The sequence below is a fragment of the Python bivittatus genome, unplaced genomic scaffold (genome assembly GCF_059951505.1).
Source record: "Python bivittatus isolate LINGU-HERP-01145 unplaced genomic scaffold, Pbiv_v1 ctg000480_np1212, whole genome shotgun sequence".
In the NCBI taxonomy this organism is placed as follows: Eukaryota; Metazoa; Chordata; class Lepidosauria; order Squamata; family Pythonidae; genus Python; species Python bivittatus.
The window spans coordinates 29,339,067-29,356,609 of NW_028277075.1; the positions used below are offsets into that span (position 1 = coordinate 29,339,067).

Below are 17,543 nucleotides of genomic sequence, written 5' to 3' on the forward strand. Positions count from 1 at the left end.
GAAAGTTACTAAGAGTTTGGATGACAGAACATGTTCAAGATACCATACTCCTTTTGACCCTGTAAAACATTTGCATTTAGCACAGTGCACTGTCAGCTAGTTTATTATATGAATACTAATCTTGAAAAAGCCTGGCAGAAGTATTTCTCACTGTAGCTATATTCGGAGCACATTAAACCAGAAGCCAAGGTTAGCAAACTACACCTCCTCAAACATGCCAAAACCAACTATACAATATTAGATTGTGTGACTGTGTGTGATCACTTGTTCACACAACTGAGCCACTTGAATCAATTAATTGAAATGACCTCAGTTGTCTGAATTTGTACAAGAGTACTCTAAATTAGCTAGGCAGGCTTTATCCTAGTTATGTCCTGCAAACTGGCCATAATAGTTTCTATTGTGGTTTGTAAATGCTGTTTTGCTGAGTTGTTCAAATATACCCTGTAATTATAATAATTACACTAAAACACCAGTAATTTGCCTAAAGATGCCTTAATCCTCACTCAGGGCTATCTGCAGCAAGCCAAGAAGCACCTAAGTTACATGTACATGTTGACATCAAGACATTTTTATGCCATTACTTCATGAACTTCTCATCACCTGCCCATCCTTTACTATTCCACCGCAGAGTACCAAATATAAGCAGAAACCTCTAGAGTGCACTACAGTAGAATGTACCACAAAATATGTCACTATAGGCAAGGAACATCTGGAAATATGCTGCATTTAGGTTACTATACCATCTCTAGTAGATTAAGAAGTGGCACAGCTTTCCAACTGTGTCTCTTCATGGGGAACTTATGGGGGACTTATAATCAATTACTGAAAGTCAGGATAACATCTTCTAAGTGGAAATAATGTAAAAGCAGCTCTCCCACAGCTTTGAAAAGGAAAACACAGTGTTTTTTTTTAAAATAGTTTTATTGTGAGTTTTGACCAGTATGTTTGGAAATATGGCCAAGGCAGCAAACAAATACTTGGGATTCATTCCCAAAACCTGAAATAAAGCTTTATTTACAGCTGGTGTAAAGCTCAATTAACCAATTTAAAACATTTAACATCCCAAATTCCAATTACTAGAGTATACTGAGAACAAAATGTTCAGTAGGATTCTCTTTAAATACAAAAAAATTAGTTTTTTTCAAAGAGCTCTAGCAATATACATAAAGCTATGCACTTCTGACTTAATGAAGTGAGCAGGAAAAAGATTTATCAAAAAGAGAATACAATTAGTTCAGTAACTTTTCTGATGGTCCACATTTACAAAGCTGTAACAACCCTCCCCCTCCCCTGGTTCAGTCCCTCTTTCCCAAAAGTCACATACTTACCACAACTATTAGCAAGTATGGTTTTAAAGTTCCAAGGCAAGCTGCACAATTCAGTTGCCACTATCTACAGATCTTGACCTTGAGCGCGATCTCTGGCGATCCACAGAAGCAGGAGACTTTGATCTACTTGAGGAAGCACGTTTCTGGCTCTTTTCAGGGGCAGGAGATCGACTAACTGAGCGTGATTTGCTACGGCTTCGGCTTCTGGACCTGGTGTAAGACTTGCGGCTTCTGGACCGAGAACGGCTACGAGATCTTGAAGAGCTCCTGCTACGGGAGCGAGACCTGCTTCTAGACCTACTAGAGAAGTTAAATATCCATTTTAGATTAGGTTTACACTGACTACAAATGTGCATACATAGCATTTCTAAGCTGGAATTCTTACCTGTGTCTTTTGCTGCCTTCAATTAGTTTGATTTTCCTTCCATTGATTTCCTTGCCAGAAAGTTTTTCAATAGCATTCTTTAGATCACTGTAAGAGGCAAACTCAACCACCCTAATTAAAAAAAACATAATACAATTTATATATTAAAACTAGCAACTCTTAAACTTTCAAAAAATCTACTTTAGAGATTCCTTCCCCCAAATTATCCATTACAATATGTTATGATTGCTCCAAAATACTTACCCTTCATTTAATTTGGGCCTGTGTGCATCTGCAAATGTTACTTCCCCAGCTTGTCTCATGAAGTCTTTGAGATCCTATCACAAGATTAAATATGTTAGATAAAGGAGCCAGACAATGTTTATGAATAATAAAAATTACTACTGCAAAAAAAGATGTTAACAATTAAAACGCGGCAGATGCCACACTTGTAGATAAATCTGTATTTGATAGAATATATCAGGGCACGAAATAAATGAAATCAGCATATTGCTTTAAGCAAAATGCTCAAACCTTAAGTTATTTGTCTATACATTTTATGCAACTGAATGCAAGACAGTTTACTTGTATGAAAGCATTCTGAAATGTCTTACGATTAAACAGTACATTTACAAAACAAAAACCAGTTATTTTGTGCCCCATATGTCATTAAAAATATAGTTTACTTTACCTTCATTAACATTTCCCTAGGCTAGCCAAGCAGCAAACTGCATTAAGCGATCGAAGATACCATCATGGTACATGCCCGACTGGCTCTTCGCCAACCATTTGAAGAGAACTACCCAGTCGATGGAAGCCTTTAATCGCACAGCCCTCCCTATTAGCAGACTACTGACGGATCCAGACATTCTCTAATCTTGTGAAGTTACACCAAGGACCACTTTACTGCGATCAGGATTCCAACGACCACCTAATGCGTATCTTTCAACTCTCTCGATCACGATCTCTTATTTCGAAGCGTTACAGGAGGTACAGTTCTCAACTTAGGAATCAGATCTCGTTAACTTTCGGGGATCGCTGCAACCCGGCACTTTAAGGAAGTGCATCGATTACGTCTAGACCGGCAAACACAGATCTAGAGGTGGCCAACTGATACACTGGAGGAGCTGACTGGAAAAGTCAACCAGGCCCAACCAAGAGTGACCAAGACAGAACGATTAGGATAACCCACAGGCACTCCTCGTCATAAGGCCAACGACACAGATAGGCTGGCAAATAAAATGGATTTTTAAAGTGGTTAAAATGGATTTTTAAAACAAGATAAAATTACATTAAAAATACTACTATTAAACTACTTTTGAACAATGCATTTAAACATTAAGTATTAATAATTTTGATAATGTTTTAAGCTTAAGATAAAAATTAGTCTTAGTAAAAAAAATACATATTACATACCCATTAAATGAAGTCTAAGATAATCATGTTTAACAAACCTGCCAGCTGACTCGAGAAGACAAGTTTTCTACAATGAGACGATTTTCTGTTCTTACAGGTGGTGCATTTCTAGTGAAAACAAAATATTCAGTTCATTAGTTTTGCCTACAAAAAGTTAAACTGAGCATCAGCTATGTTCGTTACACAGTATTTACCTTCTATCATTTCGTGGGCGGCGGCTACTAAATCGGTCAGAATAACGTCCTCTGCCTCTTCCACCTCTAGAGCGGGCTCTGGCATGTTCAATTGTGACTCTAGAAAGCAAAATAATATATCTGTTTATAACACAATAAGCCATTATTCCATCTATGTAACACTAATATGAGAATAATTAATTATGACTCCTTCCAAGGTTTCAGAAAAATTAGGCCTACCTGAAGAAACTGGAGTCCAATGTACTATTTGCAAAGGATGTGCTTTAGCACCGGCTACTATTGTCAAACATGCCATAAAACACATATGCAGCATCCAAATAACTATTGCTATCAACGGGATATGAAATACTACCTTTCACTGCAGAGCTCTTTTCCATCCAATTCATAGACTGCATCATCAGCATCTCTGGGATCTTCAAACTCCTGTTAAATAGTAAAATAATGCATCAGCAATTTACTGAACAGTATTGCTGGTTACTGTTTTCTGCATAATAAACTGTGAGTTTCTTAAGGACACTAAACAGCCAATTGATTTGTATTTCGGTCCTCTGAATTTATACCCAAATCCCGAGGAAAATCATTATGGATTACACTGCAATATTTCCTGACTTGGTATCAGTTATACACACTGTAGAGGGTATTACCACCACAAAAATCAGTCTTACATACTTAAGGACTGAAGTGGCTGCACACAAAACCACCTTAGGTTCTTTTCCCCATAGGAAGGAATCAACTTCATTGCTGTCAGGGGCTGCTTGTATTGAAGCATTTCTTTACTGCTTACCACAAATCCAAAACCTCTCTTCAGATCAATATCTCGGATGCGTCCATATCCCTTAAAGAATCTCTCCACATCCTTCTCTCTGGCGGCTGGATTCAACCTTCCGATGAATACACGACAACCACTCATGGTATCGCTTAAGGTAGAGTAGCTGTAGAAGAAAAAAGAATTAGAACAGAACAAAAATCAACGAAGAAACTCAAGTCCTCGGCAAATCAAGTCTAAAGAAAGATGGCCGCCACCCAAAAGGATCAGCAGCTGCTGGCATCGCCGGCTCGATTCACTGCCGCAGTACCTCCTCCACCCTTGGTTGCCGCAGTCTGACATCAAGAAAGGCAGAACCCCACGCAAGTCACACCGCTCGCTCCAACACGTCGCCGAGTTCCGCCTCCCCCTCGTCCAATTGGAAAACGCCACCTCGATTCCACCTTTCACGACGCAGCATCAACAGCCAACGCGAACTTGCCAGCGAGCTGCGCATGCGCCTTGCACACGATCGCCCGTCAATCCTAGCCCTCCTGATCGCTTTCACGAAATGGCGGCGCGGCCGCACCCAATGTTCCAGGCCAACGTTACCGCTCACGGCTTTCTTCCTTTACTTAAGAGGAAATTTAGTCACTCACACACACCACCCACGTTTTAAAGTAAGTTAAGCTTCTCTCCCACTTAACCACCAGACTTATTACAACGCGACTGTCTCTTTCTGAATTTGCTCTCCTGGCTGATCGCTGTACTAAATCTGAATAAACCGGCACTTACGATCGTCTGTTCTCGGTAAAAAAAAAAGGCGCAGGTGTCAACGGACACTGACACACTGCCAACCACCTCCAACGACGTCCTAACCTCGACTGGGCAGGTCGAACGTTAACTGCGCCACAAAATGGAACCTCATGCCACGTGACCGCAGAGGCACGTGATGTACTTGCAGTTCAGTGATAGGTGGAAAGCGATGGAAAAATGAGGTCAGTGGAGGGGGAAGGGCTTTCGGCTGGACTGAGACACTGGAGGAAAAGAAGCCAGATGCGTCAGAGCAGATGGGCGCGGGCGCAATAGAGTCTGTTTGCCCCTCCTATTTTGATGTATTTTTATAGTCCACCCAAACTTGAAAGAGGGTAGTAAGGCATTTTTCGGTCTTCCCGCAGAATCTTGTTCTTCACTTTGAAAATACACCCTGGCAGAGAAAGGGTGCGGGTACGAAACTATTAGTCCAGAACAAGCAACAACCATATTATGCAAGGGACGATGCCAAGTCGGGGCTGCAGCCATCCGGACGGCCGCGAGATGGCAGCAAAGTAGCGGCCGTCCGGATGGTTGCAGCTCATAACCAGTGGCCCCGCGGGGGGCGGGAAGTGGAGGGGAGGAAGTCGCGTAGATACCTACATACGAAACACCTTTCTGGCGCAATTTTGCCTTTACCTAAAAATCGGTCCTTCGAGATTCAGCGGAGGTTAACCGCGGGTGAGTGCGCGCCGCTGCAGCCTTCTGGCTGAGCGTCCTCCGGAGCTGCCCAGAGTCACCTAGTGAGTCGGGCCGCTCTCCTTATGAACCGAACAAACCAACACGCGGCTGCCGTTTTGTTGCGTGAAACGAAGGCGCCCCTTCGTGCTCTCTCCCTCGCCCTCCTTTCCCACGTTTTCCCAGCCGTGCAAGTCGCCGCTTGGCCGTCCGTCTCCGATGCGTCTCTTCCTGGCTCGACCTCTCCGGGTCCTTTCCTACAACCGCAGCTCCTTTCCCAGGCTGCGCGGGACATTTGGTGAAGGATCCTGGAGCTGCGGGGTCCTCTCGGGGGCTGAGAAACCTGGCGCTCCGGGCGGGGAGGGCCGCGCGGGCGAGATAATTCGCCTCATGGCTTTTCTTGGGTCTTCACGCGCGAGGCGCCAATATTAGGGCTTCATCGGTTTCCCACCTCAACAGGGCCGTCTTTTTCAGCCCTCGGGATCGGAGGCGGTGTCGAGGGGCGAAGTGGGGGGACTCCAGGGCCACAGGCTGCTTATGCCACCCTTCCTCGCCAACTCTTTTCAACCAGTATTTTTCCAATTTGTTTTAATATTCTGGGGGTGCACGTACATACTAGCGCATTCACACTAAGGAAAGAAGTTTGCGGCCATACTTACAGTAGGGCTGTAAACGACAAACTTCTCTACTCAGGTTCACAACTCGGCTAAGAAAGTTGCCGGGCAGCTTTTTCTAATTAATTTTGAACTTGCCTTTTGATTGTCTGATTAGATTCACAGTCAGACAAGGGAACTGCAGGATACATCCTCAGTATTCTCAGTATGCAGTACTGTACAGTATTGTACTGGAAAAGACTTAGTTGTGCTACTGTTTTCAAGTGCTGCTTCTCTCCGTATTTGTTTCATTTTCTTGTCTCCTTTCATTTTTAATTTTAAAAAGCAGGCAGCTTGTATGAAAATGCAGAAAGACATTATTCCAGTATATGTTTTTAATTTTTAAAAATTAGCACCAGTAAGATTGCAGCCATACAGCCATCTTAGCATCACTATGTAGTCTTAGCATCAGTATATATACAGTGATCTTGATTCACATATGTTGCTAAACTACAATGAGATTTGATTTTAGATTAGCATGTGTAAAATCTCCAGTTATAATCTGTGAACCAGGCCACTATCACTTCCTTAAATATGCCTACTTTAATACTATGAACAAAGTCATGGCTGTTTAGAGAGAGGTATAAATGAAATGAGACCCCTATCCTATGGAATTTACAAATTAATTTTTCAACTTACTTCTACATGTGAGAGTACTGTACTACATTTATTAGTAAATAATTTGAATGTGTTTTTGCAATATTGTCCATCACTTCCACATTTTGTCTTGTCTCTCACTATGTCAATGGTTTAATTTTCACCTCCATAATTTTAAATTTTAGCAACCTGAGCCAGACAGTGATTAAAGCAAACTAAGGTCTCTTTTAAGCATAGTGCTTTGAAGATAAACACATTATTTGGGATGAGAGAGAAATCAACATGTTTAGAAAGGAAGAGAAAGTTTTCATCACAAAACTCCTAGGCTCTAAAATCTTTTTATTTCTGGGTTTGCTGGCACTATATAGCCACTCCCACAGTTTTGCTCCTGCTTCAGACAGGAAAAGATCAACATTGGCTGAAGACTTGTATAGCACAAACCACAGGGGTTACAGCCCTGTGGATTCTACTGTATTGATGCAAAAAGGACCCAGAAAACCTGCATTAACTTTCAGTTTGTCAAAAAATACTTCATTTGTTATAGTCACAATCCAGCCATAATTCTGTAAGTTTTCTAGGAATAAGTCTTCCTGATTGCAGGGATATTTAGTAAATGCTTGAAATTGGAGATAAATGTATTTAAATTTGGCACCATAGTTTCAACTGGGAAACTCTCAGCATCTTAGACCAAGCTAAATCCAAAAACATGAGGGAATTTCTGGAAGCTTGGTATTGAGACAAGGCAGCCATCAACAGGCACATAGAGATAAACATCTACACGCTATTCAAACGAGATAATAAGGACCTCCTCACCACCAATCAACATCCAGATAAGCAGAGATTAACACCAGGATTAACCCCAGAAAAACAAGCAGTAAACAATACCCTAATCAAGGAACTTCCACCTCACAGATAATCAAGCAGTAAGCAATAGCCTAATCTAGGAACTACCAAGAAAAAAAAAAAACACCCCCTCCAGCACTGACAGGGCAAGTTACTGTATATAAACAGAGAGTAAACCCCACTCCCTTCTAGCACTGAAGATGTTACTTATCTGGGTAATGAAACGTCTGCAAGAAAACAACCAAGCTCAGAGAATCCCAAAGGCTTCACAGTTCAAGTTAAATTCCTGGTGACATCATGGATATATCCATGTAGTTTTGGAAACTATATAAAATTGGCTTGCTATTGTCTTTTTCCAGTTTGTTTTAAATTCCCACCTAGCTTGTAGCCATCCAGATACTAACCAAGTCCAACCCTGTTTAAGTTAAATATCACTTCCCACCTGATAATTCTCCACTGCAATTTCCTCTAGTGTGTTTGTATTAATCTTGTATAGCAAAATCCTGAGTTGGAAATCTATATTTACAGTGTAAGTTATACATTGGGGCAAAAAAGTATTTAGTCAGCCACCAATTGTGCAAGTTCTCCCACTTAAAAAGATGAGAGAGGCCTGTAATTTTCATCATAGGTATACCTCAACTATGAGAGACAAAATGGGGAAAAAAATCCAGAAAATCACATTGTCTGATTTTTAAAGAATTTATTTGCAAATCATGGTGGAAAATAAGTATTTGGTCAATATCAAAAGTTCATCTCAATACTTTGTTATATATCCTTTGTTGGCAATGACAGAGGTCAAACGTTTTCTGTAAGTCTTCACAAGGTTTTCACACACTGTTGCTGGTATTTTGGCCCATTCCTCCATGCAGATCTCCTCTAGAGCAGTGATGTTTTGGGGCTGTCGCTGGGCAACATGGACTTTCAACTCCCTCCAAAGGTTTTCCATGGGGTTGAGATCTGGAGACTGGCTAGGCCACTCCAGGACCTTGAAATGCTTCTTACGAAGCCACTCCTTCGTTGCCCGGGCGGTGTGTTTGGGATCATTGTCATGCTGAAAGACCCAGCCACGTTTCATCTTCAATGCCCTTGCTGATGGAAGGAGGTGTTCACTCAAAATCTCACGATACATGGCCCCATTCATTCTTTCCTTTACACGGATCAGCCGTCCTGGTCCCTTTGCAGAAAAACAGCCCCAAAGCATGATGTTTCCACCCCCATGCTTCACAGTAGGTATGGTGTTCTTTGGATGCAACGCAGCATTCTCTCTCCTCCAAACACGACGAGTTGAGTTTAGACCAAAACGTTCTACTTTGGTTTCATCTGACCATATGACATTCTCCCAATCCTCTTCTGCATCCTCCAAATGCTATCTAGCAAACTTCAGACGGGCCCGGACATGTACTGGCTTAAGCAGGGGGACACGTCTGGCACTGCAGGATTTGAGTCCCTGGCGGCATAGTGTGTTACTGATGGTAGCCTTTGTTACTTTGGTCCCAGCTCTCTGCAGGTCACTCACTAGGTCCCCCCGTGTGGTTCTGGGATTTTTGCTCACCGTTCTTGTGATCATTTTGACCCCACAGGGTGAGATCTCGCGTGGAGGCCCAGATCGAGGGAGATTATCAGTGGTCTTGTATGTCTTCCATTTTCTAATTATTGCTCCCACAATTGATTTCTTCACACCAAGCTGCTTGCCTATTGCAGATTCAGTCTTCCCAGCCTGGTGCAGGTCTACAATTTTGTTTCTGGTGTCCTTCGACAGCTCTTTGGTCTTGGCCATAGTGGAGTTTGGAGTGTGACTGTTTGAGGTTGTGGACAGGGGTCTTTTATACTGATAACAAGGTCAAACAGGTGCCATTACTACAGGTAACGAGTGGAGGACAGAGGAGCCTCTTAAAGAAGTAGTTACAGGTCTGTGAGAGCCAGACATCTTGCTTGTTTGTAGGTGACCAAATGCTTATTTTCCACCATGATTTGCAAATAAATTCTTTAAAAATCAGACAATGTGATTTTCTGGATTTTTTTTCTCATTTTGTCTCTCATAGTTGAGGTATATCTATGATGAAAATTACAGGCCTCTCTCATCTTTTTAAGTGGGAGAACTTGCACAATTGGTGGGTGACTAAATAATTTTTTGCCCCACTGTAATTCTGACCAGTGTAGTTATATAAGCTTTATGTTATAAACTGATGATAATCTTCATATCTGGAAGCACTTAAGAGGCTTTTTTTAATCCACAAAAATATATGCAGTGGTAAATGTGTTAGTCTTTTAAGATTTTTTGTTGGTTTTGCTGCAAGAGAATAACACAGTAGAAGTTTGGATATCTGGTTACAAATATAAGATACCTGGGATAAAACTCTTGTTGTGAGTGTGATAAGCACATAAATAGTTGTCTGTTGGGGAGTGGTTTGGATCCAACTGCTAAGAACTTGTCAAAAACAACTGGAGTTTAAATGTACATTTGGCACTCAGAAAGTTTTCATTTTTAATTCAGTCAAATATAAAAAGAATTGCAAGTAGCAGACTCTTAAATGTGGACTGCTCCACCAGAGATGCTAGACTAGACTGATTTGCTGTTCAAACCAAAAACAGAATAACATCACATGACAAGGAATATCAAACATTGACATTCTGATGGCTAATAGAATAAAGAAAGGAGAAATTATTCTACCCCCCCGGCAAAAAAACCAAACAAACAAACCCTGGAGGAGCAAAGGTAGACTGCCTCAAACAGATGACTTACTTTTTAAACTTAGTTTTAGTTACGCATTTGTCCTTTCAGGCCTTGAATTTTTGTTGTAACCTGGCTAAAGTGATTACAAACACTGTCCAACTTATATAACGGTTCCATTTGGGTACTTGTATAATTTCAATAGAGGTGAACCCCAAGGACTCCACAGTTGTATAACTTCGCGTGAGTTGGAATTGGACCAATTACCCTCCCCCAACAGTGAAGTTAAGAGTGAAATAACACTAAAAATTATGAGAGAAATAAATGTCTATTCACAAGGCATATTCACAAGGTAACTACCCCAATATGAGAAAGCCTTACCTTGTGAAAATGCAGCTCATGGTGCAATCTCACTTCACAGTATTCACCACATATCATATTACTTTGTATTGCATAAATAGCATAAATTGTTGTACATCTTGAAATTTTTAGATATGAGTTATGGAAACATTTGCATCAAGTCAAGTGTATGTAAGTCAGCTTTTATGTACCCCAGGGAGTGTCCATACTGGATAACAAAAAAATGTTTGAATGAAAAAACCCTCTGCCTAAAAAAAAAAATGATGCCCCAAATTCAGTGACATGCAGTTCAAGAAACTAATGATACGAAAACACCTCCATGTAAGAGAATGCTTTTGTGGAAGTACCTTTAGATTTTAATCCCTAGTGTAGCAAAGACCTATCTTTTTTCCTTGTGTTGTTTTATAAAACAACATGCATATTGATCATGAAATAAATAATATATTGTGACAGAATTATGATTACAAGCTGTTTGTTTACAAGATAGGAAGGATGTTTTGGATCCAGCACAGGGGTGCTTTCCATAACAATTAAAGGTCTGCTTATATTGGTCTACGACCATAATAAATTGAATTGAATTACCAATTAAAGGTATTGACACCTTAACTCAAACACATGTTTTCCTGGGACCTTATGGTTACCATGCAAACCCAGCAAAAGGTGCAGCTTTAAAGAATCACAGCTACAGCAAATACATACACACTGGATTTGAAGCAACTTTCCTGTTTTAGATCCAGATAGTTGCACATCAAATGTAGAATGCCTAAATGTACAGACCTTAAGTATCAGTGAGGAATTAGTGGGCCGTAAAGCCAGATTATTTCTTAGAATACTCTTGTCATGTTGTTACACTTGATGTTTGCACAACATTGATCTTCTTGTCTTCCCTCCTTGTGCAGTCTTTTTCAGTTCTTTCCTCTGGTTAATTGCTATCTGCCTATCTTTGATTCAGCATAAAAAAATAGTGATGTGAATTTTGGTATCTCCATTGCCAGCCCCAATCCTCCCTCTATTTGTTGCCTGACTTCTTGCCTATGTAATGAATGACAACTAATAGATTTTATATACCTTCAAGCTGCTTTGGACAGTGTCCAAATAAGGAGGTAGGAGTGTGTGAAATGCTACCTTAAAATTGGAATAGCTAAGAATGACTTAAGCTGCCTCATTCATGGGCTGGATTTTTATTTTTTTTTATTAAATTTATATGCCGCCCATCTCCCCCAGAGATGGGCTAGGTATGAAATGAAGGCAGCATCGTGGGGCATGGCAGAGAAATGATGCTACCAGGACATGCTTATATCTTAATCGAGTGAAATGGGGAAATATCCATAAAGTTAGAGGGGATATTTTGTTGTGTTTCTCTGTTTTATAGGTCGTACCATCAGGAAACTCCCAATAGTGAGCCTGAACCTCCATTTGTTTAATTTCAACTCTTTGGTCCTTCTCTCACTTTCAAAAGAAGACAGGCCCACCTCCTCTTGCACATGGCAGCCTTTTAGATATTTATAAACTGCTATCATATTTCTCCTTAGTCTTCTTTGCAAGCTAAATATGCTCAGCTCGTTAATCATTCCTCTTCTCCTAGGGCAGTTGAAGACGTGTGGACTTCAGCTCCCAGAATTCCCCAGCCAGGAGGGGAATTGCTGCCCTATGCCTTGGTTTCCAGGTCCTTTTTAAATCCTGATAGCTATCCAAGCCCTCTATGCCCACAGCTGGGCAGAGTCCTTCAAATGCAGTTTAGGTAATGCAAAGAACAATGGAACTGTAACTTCCCTGATGTGGACAGAGCCCAACACTGCATGGTCCTTTTTAGAAGTTGTATCATATGCTTGCTCACTTTCAGTTGGTAGCCCACTAGGACTCCTTTTCACATGCATTAAAACCAAGCCAAGTCTCCCCAGTCTTGCAGCTGGGGAGGACATCACCATAGCCACAGCCCTACATCCCTCGAACTAGATTGGCCCAATGTTAAAACTTGTCTAGGTCATTTTGAATTGTGATTTTGTCCTCTAAAGCAGTGTTTCTCAACCTTGGCAGCTTTCAGATGTGTGGCAAAGCTGGCTGGGAAATTCTGGGAGTTGAAGTCCATACATCTGAAAGCTGCCAAGGTTGAGAAACACTGCTCTAAAGTGTTTCCCAATTTCCTTAGCATAATGCCATCTGTGAATTTGTTAAGCATCCTTTCTTCTAGGCTCTTTATAAACGTGTTGAATAACACTGGGCCAAAAGAGATCCCATACCTCTCTTTAGAACAATGCAGAACTGTTTATGAGTATCCTTTGGGTGTGGTTTTTCAGCCAGCTGCAAATCCACTAGAATCCCTAGAAATAAATATATGTTTTGGCAAAGTGAGCGATACATAGTCTCAAACGTGTTGGCAAAAGAACGGTTTGTTCTGTAAAGCATTTGGTCCTGACAGACAATACTGCAACCTCTTTCTCACAGTTTGTACTGCTAAGGGACAATTAGATTGTTTCAGTCCATGTTGCTATGTTCCCTTGGGCCTAACCAGCTGGAGGGAAGCAATGGCTGATATAGATGTGTTTATCCACAGGCTGCAAGGGCATCTGTACCTTTTTAAGGAAAGATTCACTTTCCTGTAATATGCTTGGAAATGGATCCCAAATGAGGGATACCATTCTGAGGCAGGCTGGAGTACCAGCTGCTCCTGGGTCTAGCCTGGAAAAGTATCTGAGAGGTCTGCACCCCAAGGGTTTTTCTACAATATACATTTATTGCACAATGTATGTATGCTTGTTTCACAGGACATCTGGTTTTCCTTTGAGCTGATTTATGGTGTGGTGAAATTGCAATTTGCAACATTTTGTAGCTGGAGGAAAAGAGCATGTGATCCTTCCACACTGAAGTTATTTCAATAGGAGAGTTGCCTATAAGTTTCCTTTTCCCATGGTAGCTGTGTGTGTTAATGTGCAGCTGGAGCACTCACTGAAGTTCAAAGATCAGATAGGTTAGCTCACTACTGCAACACTTCAATATTTGTTATCCCTTTCTTTGCTTGCTGTGTCACCATCTGTTGTACACAAAGCTACTGAAGAAAGTATCATGTACTTGCTTACATTTACCCCCTAATACCATATATGGAGATAATATATTTTAAGGTCAGATCAAGGCTAATACCATATAAAAGAGGCGTTAAAAGTGTTAGAACGTGTTCAAAAACTAATCTGCGAGGATTCTGGTGCTTTCTGGCAAATTTTAATAAAAAGACTGAATATGGACATTTGGAGAATTACTGACATTTTCACTTCTAAAATTCATTGGGAAATGCTGAATGTTTGCCCACTTCCTAAAGTTGGACTCCGCTGAATTCAATGGGGCAGACATCTATAGGTTTGAAACAAGACAATTTCATTGTACAGTATTCTAAACAGATTGCAGATTGAGATGGAGAATATTTTAGACTTCAACTGAAAGGTTCAGTTTCAGAGAAAGCAAATATAAATGCAGAAATAGCATGCAGACCTTTCTAGCCCAGGCCAAGCTACAAGACAAAGATATCCTCAATTCTAAACAGTATAATCTGAATAAATAATGTTAAGTGAGTTTTCCTTGACCTGGTGCCCTGCTTATATTTGACTAAAGGCTCCATCAACCCTAGAGTGAATGACTACTGTAATGACACTGTTCTCTGGGGATTATGGAAATTATAGTTAGGCTTAGGCACATCTGGATAATGCCAGGTTGGGGCAAGTTGCCTTAGAATTTGGAGTGCTCTGTTGTGCCACAGCCCTGGACACAGAAGGGTAAGCCTACCCAAGGGGAAGGACTACTCTCCCCTCAGGTCTACAGCTCTTATCTCCTGTCCAAAGAATAGGTAGAGAGTTGGGAACACCCATTTGTCATCTGCAATTCTTCCTTGAAGCCGTTGACATCAACAACCCTTTTTAATTACGGATTATTGCAAAATTAATGTCAGTACCAAACCCAGGAAATAGGACAGAAGTCTTGGTTCTTGTTTGGTAAACTTGTACTGACTTGTTTTGAACTATCAGCTGCAGGTGTAGCAAATGTTGCAAATCTGAGAAGGCAGAATTTACTAAAGGCATGTGTACGGAATCCTTCATAACAAATAGATGGTTCCTTATTTAGGCTCATAGGCTGGGATCAGACTCTTGCTTCATCTCACCTGGCCTATGGGGAAAGCCTGGAGGAGGTGAGCAGTAATGAGGCCAATCTACCTACAGTTCCAAAGCTGTCTAGCAAGGAGAGTGCCCATGATTGGGCAGTCTCTTGTCTGTGGAGAATTTTGAAGGAGGACATTGACTAATAGCAGATCCGATCCCCATTTTCAAAGGTATCAAACTTTGGATGACCTATCTGAAAGCTGCTCCCAATCGGTGCTTTTGGAGGGCGTTGACCTATAGATAAAAATCTGTTTGGTGCTCCCAATTGACTTTTCTTTCCTCTTATAGGTCAGTGACCCATGATAAAAGTAAAAGTGTTAGGAAGTAGTATTCACTGTGTTGCCTGAATTCTACAACAATTCATTTCACTCAGCTTTGGGGGGTTGTTTTGAAGCAGTTTTTTCTTTAAACTTGGCTTCTTGGAGGCTAACTTTCATCAGTTAAGAGCAGCAAATCTAAAATGACAAAACCAAATTAATGCAAACGCTGTTGCATAGTATTGCAAAATTCTGAACTTGTCATTCTTAAAGCTGCTAACTTCTACTAGACAGGATAATTGGAATAAAAGATGGTACATGAAAACTAGTGGGTCATGATTAATTTGCCTTTTTTAATTTAAACCATTTTGTCTATTGCATAGTCAGTCCAGAGCTGGTGAACAACAAGAAGTCCATTTCAAGAAGGGAATTGGTCATTTAAATTCTAGAAATGAATGTTAATAATTATATGTGTCCATGGAAGGAAGGCAAAAGAGGGCAGGTCATGAAATATGCATCATGACACAAACCCCATAACTTGTGTCAGGCATTAGGATATAACTATGCATGGAATTTGCATCATGAAGTCAACATGTGTGTCATCATTTTGAAATAAACACAGTTTGCTGCAGATGCCTATAATCATTGAATTAATATATTTTCCTCTTAATATTTTTCACCCATATGCTCTCAATGTAGCTTAAAAATAGTTAGTGTGATAATTAAAAGGCAAATGTGCTTGAATTAGTTCCATGAACTAATAAAATGAGTTTGGATAAGTGATTATAATCTTACTGTTTCCTGCTTTGTGTGATTTTTAGGAGAAACTAATATCCAGGTGTTCTGTACAACCAAGACTACTAAAAGCAAACTTTTAAAAATGAAAACTGATAAGTATTGTGATGTAAAAGAGAGTCTCTTGGGAATTCCATGCCATGGGGACTACTGGCCATCTGTTGCCTTGTCAGTCATGTAGTAAATGACTGAATAATGACATTTTGTGTACTAGGACCAAGAATGTGTGTGACCCAATACATCTTCACATAGAAATGACAAAATTCCTGTAATATTACTGCATTTTAAGCATAAATACACAATGTTTGACAGAGATTAATCTTTGATTTTTTAGTAAATATTATCTTTGATACTGAAAATTTAAAAACCACATAAAGGCATTAAATGAGGTTGCTTTTACTGGAAACTGCAGTGATGTTAGATTCATATTATGCTTAGGTTCTGTCAGAGAATCCATTTCTAGGGTAATTCAAAGAGTTTGTAAGTCCTGTCCAGATTTAGAACTAGGTTATATGAAGGACTACTTGTCATCATAGATAATAATTTCTTACACCAACATCTTCAGTGGGAACGTCTGAGCTGATGTAGGTGAGAAATGGAGGAAAATATAGTAATCCATGTTAACTCCAGACCAAGAGCAATTTTCCACACCCTAGGACCATGTCAGGAAAACATACAATAACCAACATGGCATAAGCCTTCATGAGCTAGTGCTCGAGCCTCTAATGGTTTCTGATTCAGTAAAAGTCCTAGTTTTAGGAATCTACAGGATTCTTGTTTGAAAAATCCTTAAAGGCCACACTATGATGACTGTCTCCTTTATTAGGCAAGAGAATAGTAGTCTGTTCCTACCTGTATGGAAGGTAAACAGTAGATAAGTATGTATGAAGTTTATGGCACTCAGTCTTACTGCAAATGCAAGTTGTAGGAAGAGCAGACCCACCTTTATATTGGCCCAAATCTAAAGGAAAGTGCAGGATGATATTGCCTGAAGTTATCTATTTGGAAAATTTATTTATTTATTTGCTTTAATCTGCAGTGTATATACAGTATTCTGTCCAATTAGGTCTTTTGATTTGGGAAATTTGATTTTTTGCTTATGTAACCCGAACTATACTCTCAGCTCCGTGTTGGTTTACACAACCTCCTATCTCACTTTCAGGTTTTCAACAGACTGGTTCTTGGGTTGCAGCCTGCAGATGTTCCTGTTGATCTCTTGATTGACAAAAAGAAAGCTTTACTGAATTCTGTACTTTCCTTCTTGCAGTACTAATTTGCAACGCTAGATGGTGACATTTAATCATAATTGCCTTGATACATTTGCATAGCTATGCTTATAAATACATCAGCCACAATGTACTGCATAGTGTTCTTAGTTAGAGGATTCCAGCGGTATCCAAAATACAAACACGGTCAAGCAGAGGCAAGCTTGTATGCCTGGTGGTAAGGTTTATACATCAAAAACAAGGGTCTTATTACAAGACTGTAGCTGCAATTATACTTGGGGAAGATGAACAGGTACTAGAGTGCTTCATGTATAACAAGCCACTAGTGGTAACAGACCACTTATTTCCAGAAATGAGAAAAACAAACAAAATGATGTGCATATTTCAAGCTGTAGTTATGCAGCTAAGCATTATGGATAAGCTAACTTTGAACAAGACTAAGAAAAAACAACCAG

The 17,543-nt window shown here is 40.3% G+C and overlaps 1 protein-coding gene across 4 annotated transcripts; it reads right to left on the reverse strand.

Annotated features, from left to right (window-relative positions):
- Positions 1-986: 986 nt before the first annotated feature.
- On the reverse strand, positions 987-4,986 carry SRSF5 (serine and arginine rich splicing factor 5). Of its 4 annotated transcripts, XM_025172222.2 has the most exons (9): positions 4,846-4,947; positions 4,382-4,684; positions 4,090-4,237; positions 3,658-3,728; positions 3,306-3,404; positions 3,150-3,219; positions 1,960-2,033; positions 1,717-1,827; positions 987-1,631 (listed from the first exon to the last, which is right to left on the reverse strand). In XM_025172222.2, exons 2-9 carry the CDS (start codon positions 4,411-4,413, stop codon positions 1,382-1,384), a joined length of 855 nt encoding a protein of 284 aa, XP_025027990.1. In that variant the 5' UTR covers positions 4,414-4,684; positions 4,846-4,947; the 3' UTR covers positions 987-1,381. The 4 variants fall into 4 exon arrangements, with proteins under 4 accessions (XP_025027990.1, XP_007436791.1, XP_007436790.1 ...); XM_007436729.3 differs by lacking the exon at positions 4,382-4,684 and having other exon boundaries at positions 4,846-4,986; XM_007436728.4 differs by lacking the exon at positions 4,846-4,947 and having other exon boundaries at positions 4,382-4,836.
- Positions 4,987-17,543: the final 12,557 nt, after the last annotated feature.